At 34.3% G+C, this 12,709-nt stretch overlaps 1 protein-coding gene across 8 annotated transcripts in view; it reads left to right on the forward strand.

Moving 5' to 3' along the window:
- The window catches only part of RCOR3 (REST corepressor 3), a 49,688-nt gene that overhangs the window by 10,881 nt on the left and 26,098 nt on the right, over nt 1-12,709 (forward strand). For all 8 annotated transcript variants that reach the window (XR_009700583.1, XM_061187507.1, XM_061187508.1 and 5 more), the window contains 4 exons: nt 420-472; nt 2,116-2,277; nt 3,229-3,353; nt 4,116-4,194. Coding sequence is in view for 7 of the 8 variants with exons in the window: in XM_061187507.1 (XP_061043490.1) it covers nt 420-472; nt 2,116-2,277; nt 3,229-3,353; nt 4,116-4,194 (419 nt within the window). In the remaining variant the exon portion in view is untranslated. The remainder of the gene's footprint in view (nt 1-419; nt 473-2,115; nt 2,278-3,228; nt 3,354-4,115; nt 4,195-12,709) is intronic.

Here is a 12,709-nt window from a genome sequence, read left to right on the forward strand (position 1 = left end):
TTTGGGAAAACTCTAAACATGAGATGGGGTCTTAAATAATTAAGTCTCTTCAAATAAAGACTGCAATAGAAGTTACCTAATATTTTATACTGTAATTAGGCTTTATTGGCTAACCACAGATTGGTCTTTTTTTTAATACAAAAATAATAATAGTAATGTCAGTGAATTTAATAAGTAGATGCTGTATGGTCACAGAAATAACTCATACTAAGTAAAATTTTAAACCAAGTGAACTTCTGATCCTGGTCATAGAAGTGAAAGTCTTTTTTATAGTATTTCATGGAAAAAGACTTTGGCTATTTTTTTACCCCTAGAGTGTAATTGTTTTTAAACTTTTCTTTGTTAAAAAAAAAAAAAAGTCAACCTGGGCAAATGAAGTAAATGAGAATAATTAATTATATAACATTGTTTCATTACAGTGGATGAATATATTGCAATTGCAAAGGAGAAACATGGCTACAATGTGGAACAGGTATGTAGAGAAATATTTTAATATTAAGGTTTGCCTCAGTATTTATCAAATCCAAAGAACATCTCATGATAGTTTCTGTCTTAAGAAAGTGCATAAGTTCAACCAACTTTATAGATACTACAGAAGTCCTAGCAAAGTCTGACCTTTCATCATCAAGGATTTTGCTTTAATAAACGTTATTTATCTCAAGGCCTTGAACATTTTTCTCTCGATACCTCTGTTTCTTATCTGTTTTGAGTTCTTAAAGTATCTGAAAGCCTTCAGGATTACTCTAGCAGATGCTCAAGAAAAAGGGAAAATTTTTTTAAGCAGAGGTAATTCTCTTTGACTTTTTAACCTAAAAGACCTAAAAGTTAAACTTTTTATTTAAAGAAATACTTAAGATTTTTAGATTTTGAAGGAAATAATTCACAAAGGGCTTTAAAAAAAAATTAGATAACTTTAAAAGGAGATATATATGGCATATGGTTCATTATCCCTAGTAATAAGGGAATGGAGAACATGGAAAAGTGAAAGTAAAATAGAAATTCTTAAATTTCATTTCGACTAAGTACAAAATCAACCTTTATCAGAATTAATATAAAGTAAGTGAATTTTCTGTAACCTGGATTATTAAGAGCTAACTTTATAGTTAGTAACATGATTAAATAATAGAAAGTCATTTCAGTGAAACTGAGATATTTATCTAAATGTAGTTAACTATTCTGTGGATTTTGCAGACTTTGATTACGTATTTTGTTTTTAAGCCTTGGCTTTCTTTTTAATATTTGTTTGAGAAGGTTAATTCAAAATGTGACTATACATATGTTCATTCTCATGTTCATTTTCAAGGAGTATTACCAAAGTACAGAAATTAAAAACTCACTATTTAAAAAGTTGCTATATCTCTTCTTAAAAAATAAATCTTTATCCCCTAAATGATACTCTGTACCTTACAGTAAAGATAAAGGCCTACCGCTTACTTACAATAGAAGGGAAAGTTGTTGAATTGTTAGAAATTATCCATTTCAGGCTTTCCTATGATTTAGTAATAAAGTCATTGAAGTTATTAATATGCCTCATAATAATTCTTTGTGTATATTATGATAATAAAGAACATTAAAAAATATATGTGGTAAAATATTGTTAAAGTTGCAGTTGAGGTACTCTTACTTCTTAGAAGTATTTAGCCCATGATACACTTCTAACAGGTTAAAACATAAATATTTCCTACTGAGTCTTGACTGAGCACTTCTAGTTTTGTGTTATAATTGATAGTCTCATTTAAGTATTGACTTACAGGTTATTTTTCCTTTTAACATATTTTTCAATACACATTGACAAATGAATAAATGTGAGTGAAAGTCTTGATATGAGCCTACAAACCTGCTTTAGTAATTATAGCCACTCTCCTCAGCTCACTTTTTCTAGATTCTACAGCAAATATGGTATGTAAGAACATTTACTGTTCTGAGGCCCTGATTAAAAGAAATAAATAAATGAGGTCTGCTACCTGGGCACCCCTGATTAAAAGCCCCAAACTGTGAGTGTATCTTCAGTTGAAGTCATAGGCTTAAGATTTTAACCTAATTTGTGTTTAACTCTCTTAAGTGTGATGGAACATAAGTCCATTAAAACCAAAGGGGAATGATTTCTCTTCAAAGGCACTTGGCATGTTGTTCTGGCATAAACATAACATTGAGAAGTCCCTTGCTGATCTCCCTAATTTCACTCCCTTTCCGGATGAGTGGACAGTGGAAGATAAAGTCCTATTTGAACAAGCCTTTAGTTTTCATGGGAAGAGCTTTCACAGGATTCAGCAAATGGTATGGTAATTTTGCTCTTACTGTGATTCATACCTGAGTGATCACCTTATTCTATTGTTAAACACTTCCCAATTATTAAATACAAAAAAGTTTTCCAATCTAATTTTAATTTTTAAAAACATTTTGAAATAAGTATATTTACATACAGTCTTATTTTCTACTATTCTAATGCATGATCATTATGTGCCATTTCATTGTAATAAATTAACATTTATTATGACTTAAGTATACGTTTAATAGAGTTATTAAATACGTTTGTCATTTCAGAAAAAAATCACAATTTCAATTTTATTTTTAAATGTTTCATTTTTCCAACATTAGGATTTTATTTTCAAATTTATATTCCTTTGGATATGAAAACCAATTTTTAGAAATTCTGTATTATTTCAACATTGTTCAGGTGCTGTTGCTTTTTTTTTTTAAAGAAAAGCTATTTCTAGTTGTTAAATTTCTAGTATTGTGTCAAAATAATATAAATCTGAGAAGTTGCTACATTAAACTCTTTTAACTTGAATGAATGGAAATTAGATAATGTTTGCAAATATATCTAAGTGTCTTCCATAATCAAAGAGAGCATTTTTAATTGGGAGTGTGTGTCATTGTTTGCCAGTATGACAAAGCAGTACATGATCATTAGTCATTTTAATACCCAAGACTTTATTTTGTAGCTGAAGTCTGTTTGCATCATTTATCATTTTAATTTTATCTCTCCTTTCCCTGCTCAGAATAAATAGGAATATTTATTTAGAAATGTGAGTGACATAGGTATGGTGGGGTGCTATGACTATAGCTGCATTTTTTAGCTCTATAATTCATAAAGGTACCTGGGAAAATATTTTTTGTCTATGCTTTTGTTTGCTAAGTATCAAAGAATAATAGAAATATTATTCATTCTGTTAATCAGAGTTTATGAATAAACTTGCTTGATATTAACATGATTTATTTTTCAAGCTTCCAGATAAGACAATTGCTAGCCTTGTGAAATATTACTATTCCTGGAAAAAAACTCGATCTAGGACAAGCTTGATGGATCGCCAGGCTCGTAAACTAGCCAATAGACATAATCAGGGTGACAGGTGGGTTGAATGCCTTTATGTAGTTACAGGTATTGCTTGTATTTCCTAAGGCAGAACAATTATCACAATACAGTGTAAATGCTTCTTATCCTTACATTCATGTTTCTGCTCTGATGAGAAGAACTGAGTGATCAGAAATCTTAATAGTAAGAACTCTCTTCAACTCTTTAACTGTTAATCATAGCCAGCAAACCTTGCAACTGAGTTATATGTGCGTTGTATTTAACTAATCACAAATGCTTCCTTTCAGTACTGATGTATTCAATACATATATTTAGAATATATTAAGAAATATATTCTCTGGAAGATGGTCTTTCCACAGTTATCTGAGTAACTGAGGTCCACATTATTGTAGCTGTATCTTTCTGGTAGTATAAAAGATCCTTTTTTCAGTTCTCCACTTGGAACACATTTATTAATTTGATATAATACTTATTATTTCAGTTCTCCAGTTGGAAAATAAGTATTATATCAAATTAATAAATGTGTTCTTTTTCCCAAATGATATTTCTTTCTAAATATCTTTCCTATTGGGTCTCTGTTTTTTAGCTAGAAATGTTTGCTTAAATGATTCTATATACCTAAAAGGGTAAATGTTTCTAAACACTACAGAAATCTAAACTATAAAAGCTCGTCTTCCCAAGGACAACTCCTGGGGAATATTTAGTAAAATTATTAGCCAGGTATATTGCAGTTTGATGAGAGCACTGGAATAGAATAAAAGGAAGTGAATTAAGTTTATTAATCTTTGGTTTTTTTCAGTGATGATGATGTGGAAGAAACACACCCAATGGATGGAAATGATAGTGATTATGATCCCAAAAAAGAAGCCAAGAAAGAGGTAATGATAATCATTAGGGTGCTTATAATTGTTCTACAAATCCACTCCAAAAAACGAATAGTACTTCCTATTAAGAAAAACATTTTTATATAATGGGTTAAAAGGTAGTAAATTTCAATGTTAATTGGAGGTTTTTGGAAAAACGGTAGCATCTAGAACTCCAATTAGCCAGTGATTTAAGTAATTTTGGGGTTATCTCATCCACTCCGAAGTATAAAAGCCCTGCCACGATGCCTATTCTTTTTTTTTTTTTTTAATAAATTTATTTATTTATTTATTTATTTATGGCTGCATTGGGTCTTTGTTGCTGCGCTCAGGCTTTCTCTAGTTGCGGCGAGCAGGGGCTCCTCTTCATTGCTGTGTGCGGGCTTCTCATCGCAGTGGCCTCTCTTGTTGCAGAGCACGGGCTCTAGGCTCACGGGCGTCAGTAGTTGTGGCTCAAGGGCTGTAGAGCACAGGCTCAGTAGTTGTGGTGCACGGGCTTAGTTGCTCCGTGGCTTGTGGGATCTTCCCGGACCAGGGCTCAAACCCATGTCCCCTGCATTGGCAGACGGATTCTTAACCACTGTGCCACCGGAGAAGTCCCCATGCCTATTCTTTTTTTTTTTTCTGGCTGCCCCAAGTAGCTTATGGTATCTCACTTTCCCGACAAGGGATTGAACTCAGGCCACAGCAGTGAAAACCCGGAATCCTAACCACCAAGCCACCAGGGAACTCCCCACGATGCCTATTCTTTAATCCATAGAAAAGAAGTAGAACCACCCTCAGATAATACAATATTAGGTGTAGAATATTCTTGGAAAACATTTAGTTTATTCCATGTTATAACAAATTATTAATTAGTACCAGGTATACTGATAGCAGTGAAAATCGAAAGCTGCATCAAAGGAAGAGATGGAAGAATCCCCAACTAGAAGAGCACTCATATTCCTCAATTTAATGATAATAACGATGACTTAAAATCATTAAAAAGAAAAGTTTTAAATTGATATGCATGCTCATTTATTAAGGCAAGGAATTACATAATTGTAAAAAAATAGACCAAATGTTGATGGGTAAAGGCTTGTGATGTATTGGCAGCTGTGGAATAGTGAAAATAACATTGAAAATTGGAGAATGTGACTTCATCCAATTTAATGACTCCCATTCCTCCTCTTAAGGCACTCAATGCCATGGCCCATTCTGGCCCTTGTCATCTTTCATCAATGAAATTTAATAAATCCTACTCTTAACTTGATATTTTACTGATTTTCTTACTACTGCTAAATGTTCTCAAATTCCTTGATTCCTTCATTTCTTTTCCAAGTCTCCTTGTTTCCCTAAACCGTAGACCAAATGACCAATTACTTAAGTTGCTCTCTTCCCAGTATCTTTGACTCCCCATTTCTCTCACCCTTCTGCTATTCCTTCTCTAACCCTATAAACCCACAATGCTGGATCAGTTGCTATTCTTGGTCTGGTGTAGCAGGAGAAAATTGCACGATCATGTACATTGTTGCTACTAACAAAAAATAGTTTCCAATCTCAGTGTAGCCCTTAGCACCTCTCAGTTTTTAACCTGTAATTTTCAGTTTTTTCCATTGGTAAAATTAAAAGGTTTGTTCTGACAATCAAAGAGGTAATATGTATGAAAGCACTTATTACAGTACCCAGTACATAATAAATGTTGAATAAAATTTATTATGTAAGCAACAATTTGAACATTCATCCTTTTCTACACATCACCTACCACCTCTCCACTCCCCTCAAAAAACTTAGCAGATAACTTTACTTTCTACTCCATGGAGAAAATATCAAGCAGGAACGCCCTTAAATTCCAGCCCTTCCCCTAACCTCTGTGCTGCCATACTACCCTTTTTATCTGAGTATATTTACACTTAGGATGTTATATTAAAATTATTGTATTTTTCCCACTAAGCTGTGAACTCTTTGAAGTCAGGGCCTCAGTAACACTGGAACACCTGGTATCCCCTAGCACTTTACATAGTACTCATTGTGCACTTCCTTGCTGGTACTTGATAGGATCAGATTTTTAAAATGTCACAAGTCCAGTAACATGAAATTACTGAATGAACAGTCTGAGCTGAATGGCTCTCTCTCACAGTAAGATAGGTCCCTCCCCTTGTTCTGTATAATTTCACTGCTTGTTTGACCTATCTTATCCCTTCATATTACCTCTAGGACCTTCTGTTTGCCATACTTTCAACCTTTACATTGCAGCCCAGAAGTAAGCTCCAGTCTTTCATTTAAAAGCATGACTATCTCTCAACCAGTCTAGAAAGAATTATCCTCCTTAGCATTACTTCACTCTTGAGTTTGCTTCAGTCAGACTTCTGTCCCTTTACTTCACTGAAACTGCTGATAGGTCAGCAGTGACCTCCTAACTGCCACATCCAGGGACTGGTTTCTCAGTGTACTCTCCTTGTGCTTCCTGTATTATTTCAAGTTATTGACCCCTCCCTTCTTCTGAAAATCTCTTTTTGAGTTTTGTAACACCATTCTATGATTCCTGTATACCTTTTTAACCATTGTGTCTCAGTTTTAGGGACTTCTTTTTCTCAATTACTCTGTTCATTTTGTCATTACCGTTTTTAATTCTCTCTCTCAAATAACTGTAAATTTTGTTCTTCTCTCTTTGGTCTTCTAGGTGACTGCCTTATTTTTAGGTTCTCATCTCTTCCCTGAATTACTGACATTTTCTATCTTATCTTAATTTTCCTTATCTCCATGCCTCCAGACTCTGCACCACACCTTCCAAGTCCATTCTTCCACCCTGCTACCAAAGCAATCTTTTTAAAACCAAATTTACTGTTTGCAACCCTTCCATGGCTTTGTCCATAGGATAAAACAGTCTTTCTAGTTAGTCATTCCCTGCCCCACCCCACTTATTTCGCATTACTAAGAGAGTTTCAGGTAAGTGTTTTAGTTCTCCTAGCTTTTGTTCTTTGTTGGTCCATTTTTTTTCTAGAATTCCCTTTCTTCTCAAATCTGCCAGGCAAATTCCTCATAACTCTGCAACATGTAGCTTGTCTATGAACTCTCCTGTGCCTTATGTTGAATTGACCACCTCCTTAGTTTTCTTTAAATCCATTGCAGTACTCATTGAGCTAAGTGGTACTTGTTTACATCTGGTTTCCCCTCACCTGCCTACCTATCCCTGGGTAGTAAGCTCTTAAAGAGCAAGAATTGTGTCTTAACTACAGGGCCTGGTAGATAGTAGGCTTTCAGTCAAATTTATTTTAACAGATGAGAATATATGTTATGAATTCTTAATTACTGTACAAATATGAGAGATTAGGGATTTGGGTTTAGTTATGTAGGAAGTGTATGTATGTGGAATACTGTTTTTTCCAACTATGAGAGATGGTACTTACACATTTGGTCTTTTGTTTGCCTGTGATCCCATCCTGTTAGCAAATATAGTGAGGGGAGTAAAAGTTAAAAAGTGTTAAAAACATACTGCAAGGTTGTGGTCCGAGACTGGCACTGTTTGTCAGCAGCTTCATTCATTTCTCTGTTCTTTCACAGATGATAGGGACACCACGCAGGGAATGATACTATATCATTGCCTTTAACACACATCTTTATAGCTGCTTCTTCATGTTGTTGACACATTATATGAAAAGGTTTTTATTTTTGACTTTTAAAAATTATGAACTATACATACCATAGACTATGTACAATTTAAAGAATAATAATAAAACAAACACCAGTGTGTCCATGACTGAGCTCAAGAAACAGAAGTCCTTTATGTATGTTTTCTTTATTGCACCCCTCCCTTCTTTCCAGTGGGAACCTGTATCCTGAAATTTATCAATTATTCACTCCCTTTTTTATAGTTTTATCACAAAGTTATGTATCTCTGAGCAACTCACATTTAGTTTTGTACATTTCAGACTTGATTTAAATGGAATCATATTGTATGTGTTCAGCTACCTGCATTTTTTTGTTACTGTCCAACATGTTTTTGCAGTTCATTTTCATTGCTGTATTATAGTTTTCCGTTGTATGCGTATGCCACAACTTATCCACTCTCTAATTAAGGGACATCATTTCTAGCTTTTTATTATTATGAACAATACTGATAAGAACATATCGTGGATACATATATATAAGAGTTCCTTTGGGACAGCGGTTCTCAGCTAGGTTTAGTATTACCCACATAAAGGGCATTTAAAAATTATGGACGTGTTTTTGGTTGATGGGCACCACTGGCATATAATGGGAAAGGGATGCCAGCTCTCCTGAAATGCACAGCACAGATTGTTCCACCAAAATGCCAGCAGTGACTTAGTGAGTAATAATACCCTAGGATTGTTTGGAGTGGTATTAACGCTATTTTAGGGTGTAACCATGTTTAACTTTCCTAGGTAATGGCAAATCATTTTCTACATTTGATGTACTTCTGTTGAGCTATGAGAGTACTCATTATCCACTTCCTTGCCAATACTTTATGTGGTAAGACTTTCAAGATGTTAGAAATCTGATAACCTGAAATGGTATCTCATTGTGTTCTCAATTCGTTCATGAGATTACTAATAAGGCTGATTATTTTTCCATCTGTTTGTTGTCTATTATTGTGTCTTTTTTTTAATGCTTATTTGTGTTTGTTTTTTATCTATTGGTTTGGTTTTGTCTTTTTCTTAAAGACAATGTATAAAAATTTTTTTTCTTAATGAATTCCTTACATATTCTGGATACTAATTCTTTGGTTAAATATGTTGCAGAGATCGTTTAGCAGTTCCTAGTTTATCTTTTTTTACTCTCTTTACATGCTTTAATGAACAGCTATTTCATCAAAAGCACGTAAATATTCAAACTTCAATATTCTTCTATATTTTTTTCTTTAAGTTTTAAAGTTTTGTTTTTTACACTTAAGTCCTTGATCTTTCAGTAATTAGGTTTTGTTTATGTTGTGAGATAGAGACCCATTTTTATTTATTTGTTTTCTAATATGGAAGTGAGTTCATTTCTTTCAACTGGTCTGCCATGTCAGCTTCATCATAGATGAGGTTTCTATGTATGTATGGCTCTCTCGTCTGCTTCTCTTGTCAGTTATATATCCCTTGTCAGTCACACAATGTCTTAATTACTATAACTTTATAATAAGTCTTGATAGCTGCTAGGATGAGTCCCATTACTTGGTAGTGCTTCTAAAAGTGAAAGTCCTTGGCTATTTTTGGACTTTTGCTCTCAAACTTCAAAGTAGGAAAGTGCTACTTGATGTTCCGTTGAATCTACATATAAACTGGAGAGAAATGAAATCTTTAATTGTTTATAGATTAGTTTGCATTTCCTATATAGAGGTTTATATTATCTGAAAATAATAGCAGTTTTATTTCTTTTCAGTCCTTATAATACCTTTTATTTCTTCCCTTACTGAACTGGTTAGAATCACCAGTATAATGTTGAATGAAGTTACGATAGCAAATATTTTTATCTTATTCCTGACTTTAGAGAGAATGATTTTTATGTTTCAACATCAAGTAGGATGTTATTAAAGGTTTTTGACTTGCTCACATGACTGGTAGTTGATATACTAGCTGTTAGCTAGCATTCCTCTCTAGCCTGGTGGTCCCTTAGTAATTTGGTTTCTGACCATGGCTGGTTTCCTCCAAAGTAATCATCCCCAAATCTACTGCATTCTGTTGGTTATAAGTGAGTTACTAAAGTTGGTCCAGAATCAAGGAGAATGGGAGAGAGTCCCACTTCTCAGTGGTTGGAATGTTGAGGAATTTGAGGATATGTTTTAAAACCTCCAAGTCTAGAATGTCAAATTTTCATAAATGTTTTTCCATGTGTGCTTGAGAGTAATACATACTCTAATTATTGGTTACAGGTTTTTTATGTGTCTTAATTGAAGCTTGTCAGTTATATGCTTGAAATCAATATTCTGTTACTGCTTGCCTACTTGCTATGGTTGTTTTTGTTGGTGTTTATGTGCTTATCTGATGGATTATTGAGAAATAATACTTTTTATATTTTGAAGCTATTGTTATTAGGTGCATAGAAATTGTTTTATCTTGTAGAATTGAACCTTTTATCAATATGTAATGACCCTTTCATCTCTTTTGATGTCTTCTACTTTTCAAGATTATTTTGTCTGATATAACTCTATCACCTTTCTTTTGTTAAGTGTTTGCCTGGTATATCTTTATTGCTTACTTTCAACATTTCTATGTCCTCACATTTTAAGTATGTGTCTTACAGGAGCATATAGGTTGGATTTTATATTTTATCTAGAGAGTTTAGCTCCTATATACCAGTCATGATCATTGATATTTGTATTTTTGTTCTTTCTTATTTTTACCTTCTATTTGACTTGCTTTTTCTGGTTTTCTTTCCCCTCCTTTATGACCTTCTTTTTGGATTAAGAATCCATCTCTTGTTTGATTTTTTTTTTTTTAACTCTACTAGTTTGGAATGTTTCTATATTTCTATTCTTACTCTGTATTCTGGAAATTTTATCCTGCATATTTAACTTAAAGCCTAATATTGGTGTTTTTAATGGGATTCTGATTAATATAAGACCCTTAGGCTGCTTTGACTTCAGCCACTATCCTCTTGATTTATATGCTATTTTTGCCAAGTTTTAGTTACATCTTATTTTTTAAAGTATCTCATATTAAACACATAGTCGGGGTTAGTTTAGATTTACCCACATGCTTAAAATTAATTTTGCTCACCATTCTTTCTTGAATCTTAGAACTTTCTTTGAAAATAGTTTTTCTTTTTTCTTAAGTGTATCTTTTACAGGTTAATTTAGTGAGAGCCTATTGATTATAAACACAGTCAGTTTTGGAATGTCCAAAATGTCCTTCCTTGTTCTTGAACACTTAGTTTTGCTGGGGTTAGACTCCTAGGTTGACGGATATTCTTTGAAGATATTATTCTACTGCTTTCTGATTTCTGTCATTGCTTTAGAGAAGTCTGCTGTCAGGCTAGTTACCATTCCTTTGGAGGTAATTTAGCTTTTCTCTTTGTCTGCTTTTATGATCTCTTCTTTGTCTTTAGTGTTCTGTAGTTTCATTTTAATGTATCTGGGTATGGATTTCTTTTTTTAAACTTGCTTCGGATTCATTTGTACTTTCTGAATCCTGTCTTAAGTTCTGTAAAATTCTCATTTGTTGTCTCTTTGAATATAGATTCTCCCTCATTCTCTCTATTCTTTCTTTTGGGAATTCTTTTAGAAATGTAACGGACTTTTCACATGTCTCTTAACCACTCATATTTTCCATCCTTTTGTCTTTCCGTACCTTTGTACTATGTTTTGGGCATTTTTCTCATATGTGCATTTGAAGTCACTAATTTTCTTTTGAGCTCTGTCTGATTGGCTAAGTAACCCATCCATTGAGTTTCTAATCTTATTTATAATATTTTTTATTTCTAGGTGTTCTATTTGGTTCTTTTGCATATCTGCTTGGTCAGTTTTGATAGACTCATTTCTTATAAGAATATTCCATATTTTCAGTTCTTTTATTTCTTTATACACATATAACACATTTATTGTATTCTCTTTACCTAGTAATTGTAATATTTGTCACCTTTGCAGATATAATTCTATTGTTTGCTTTCTGCTGTGTTTCACTCGTGAGGCTTGCTTGGCAGTTTGTGGTTGTGAGCTCATTTTCCTTGGAACATATTTGTTGAAAATTTTTGAGACCTAGTTTTACAGTGCATTCTTCTGAGGATAGTTTGCCTTTACTTCTGCTAACTGTCTGAAGGCCCTACCAACCTGAGACACTTCAAAGTAAATTTTCGATTTGGGGTTTTTCAGGCCAGACAGTTCCTATAAATGTAGTCCCCAAACCTGCCTGAATATAGGCCTGTGGTTAGGGATACTTAGGGAAGACTTTTTGGTTTCTTTCGTTTCCTTTCGGCCAAAGATGAAGTAGGCATGACTTTCTTTTATCATCCTCTCCCTCTGCAGGGCAGGGGCACTTTTCCTACTTTGCACAATGATAGAGTCCCCTTCCAGAGTTCTGGCTTTAAGTTCTGTGCCTGGCACCTGTTGTCCATTGAAGCCTAGGCAAATGTCAGCTCCTGCATCCTTGCTTATCCCTCCGGATTCCTGCCCTCTCATCATTTCTGGTCTCTGAGGGATTTCCTCACCTCTCTGCCAGCTCAGAAATGAATTTAAAAGATTTAAAAAATATATTTGATCTAGGGACTTCCCTGGTGGCACAGTGGTTAAATATCCACCTGCCAGTGCAGGGGACACGGGTTCGAGCCCTGGTCCAGGAAGATCCCACATGCCACGGAGCAACTAAACCCATGCGCCACAACTGCTGAGCCTGCGCTCTGGAGCCCGTGAGCCATAAGTACTGAGCCCATGCACCACAACTACTGAAGCCCTCGTGCCTAGAGCCCGTGCTCCATAACAAGAGAAGCCACCACAATGAGAAGCCCACGCACCGCAACAAAGAGTAGCCCCTGCTCACTGCAACTAGAGAAAGCCCGCACGCAGCAACGAAAACCCAATGCAGCCAAAAATAGATAAATTTATTTTTAAAAA

This window comes from Eubalaena glacialis, chromosome 3 (genome assembly GCF_028564815.1).
Source record: "Eubalaena glacialis isolate mEubGla1 chromosome 3, mEubGla1.1.hap2.+ XY, whole genome shotgun sequence".
Classification (NCBI taxonomy): domain Eukaryota; kingdom Metazoa; phylum Chordata; class Mammalia; order Artiodactyla; family Balaenidae; genus Eubalaena; species Eubalaena glacialis.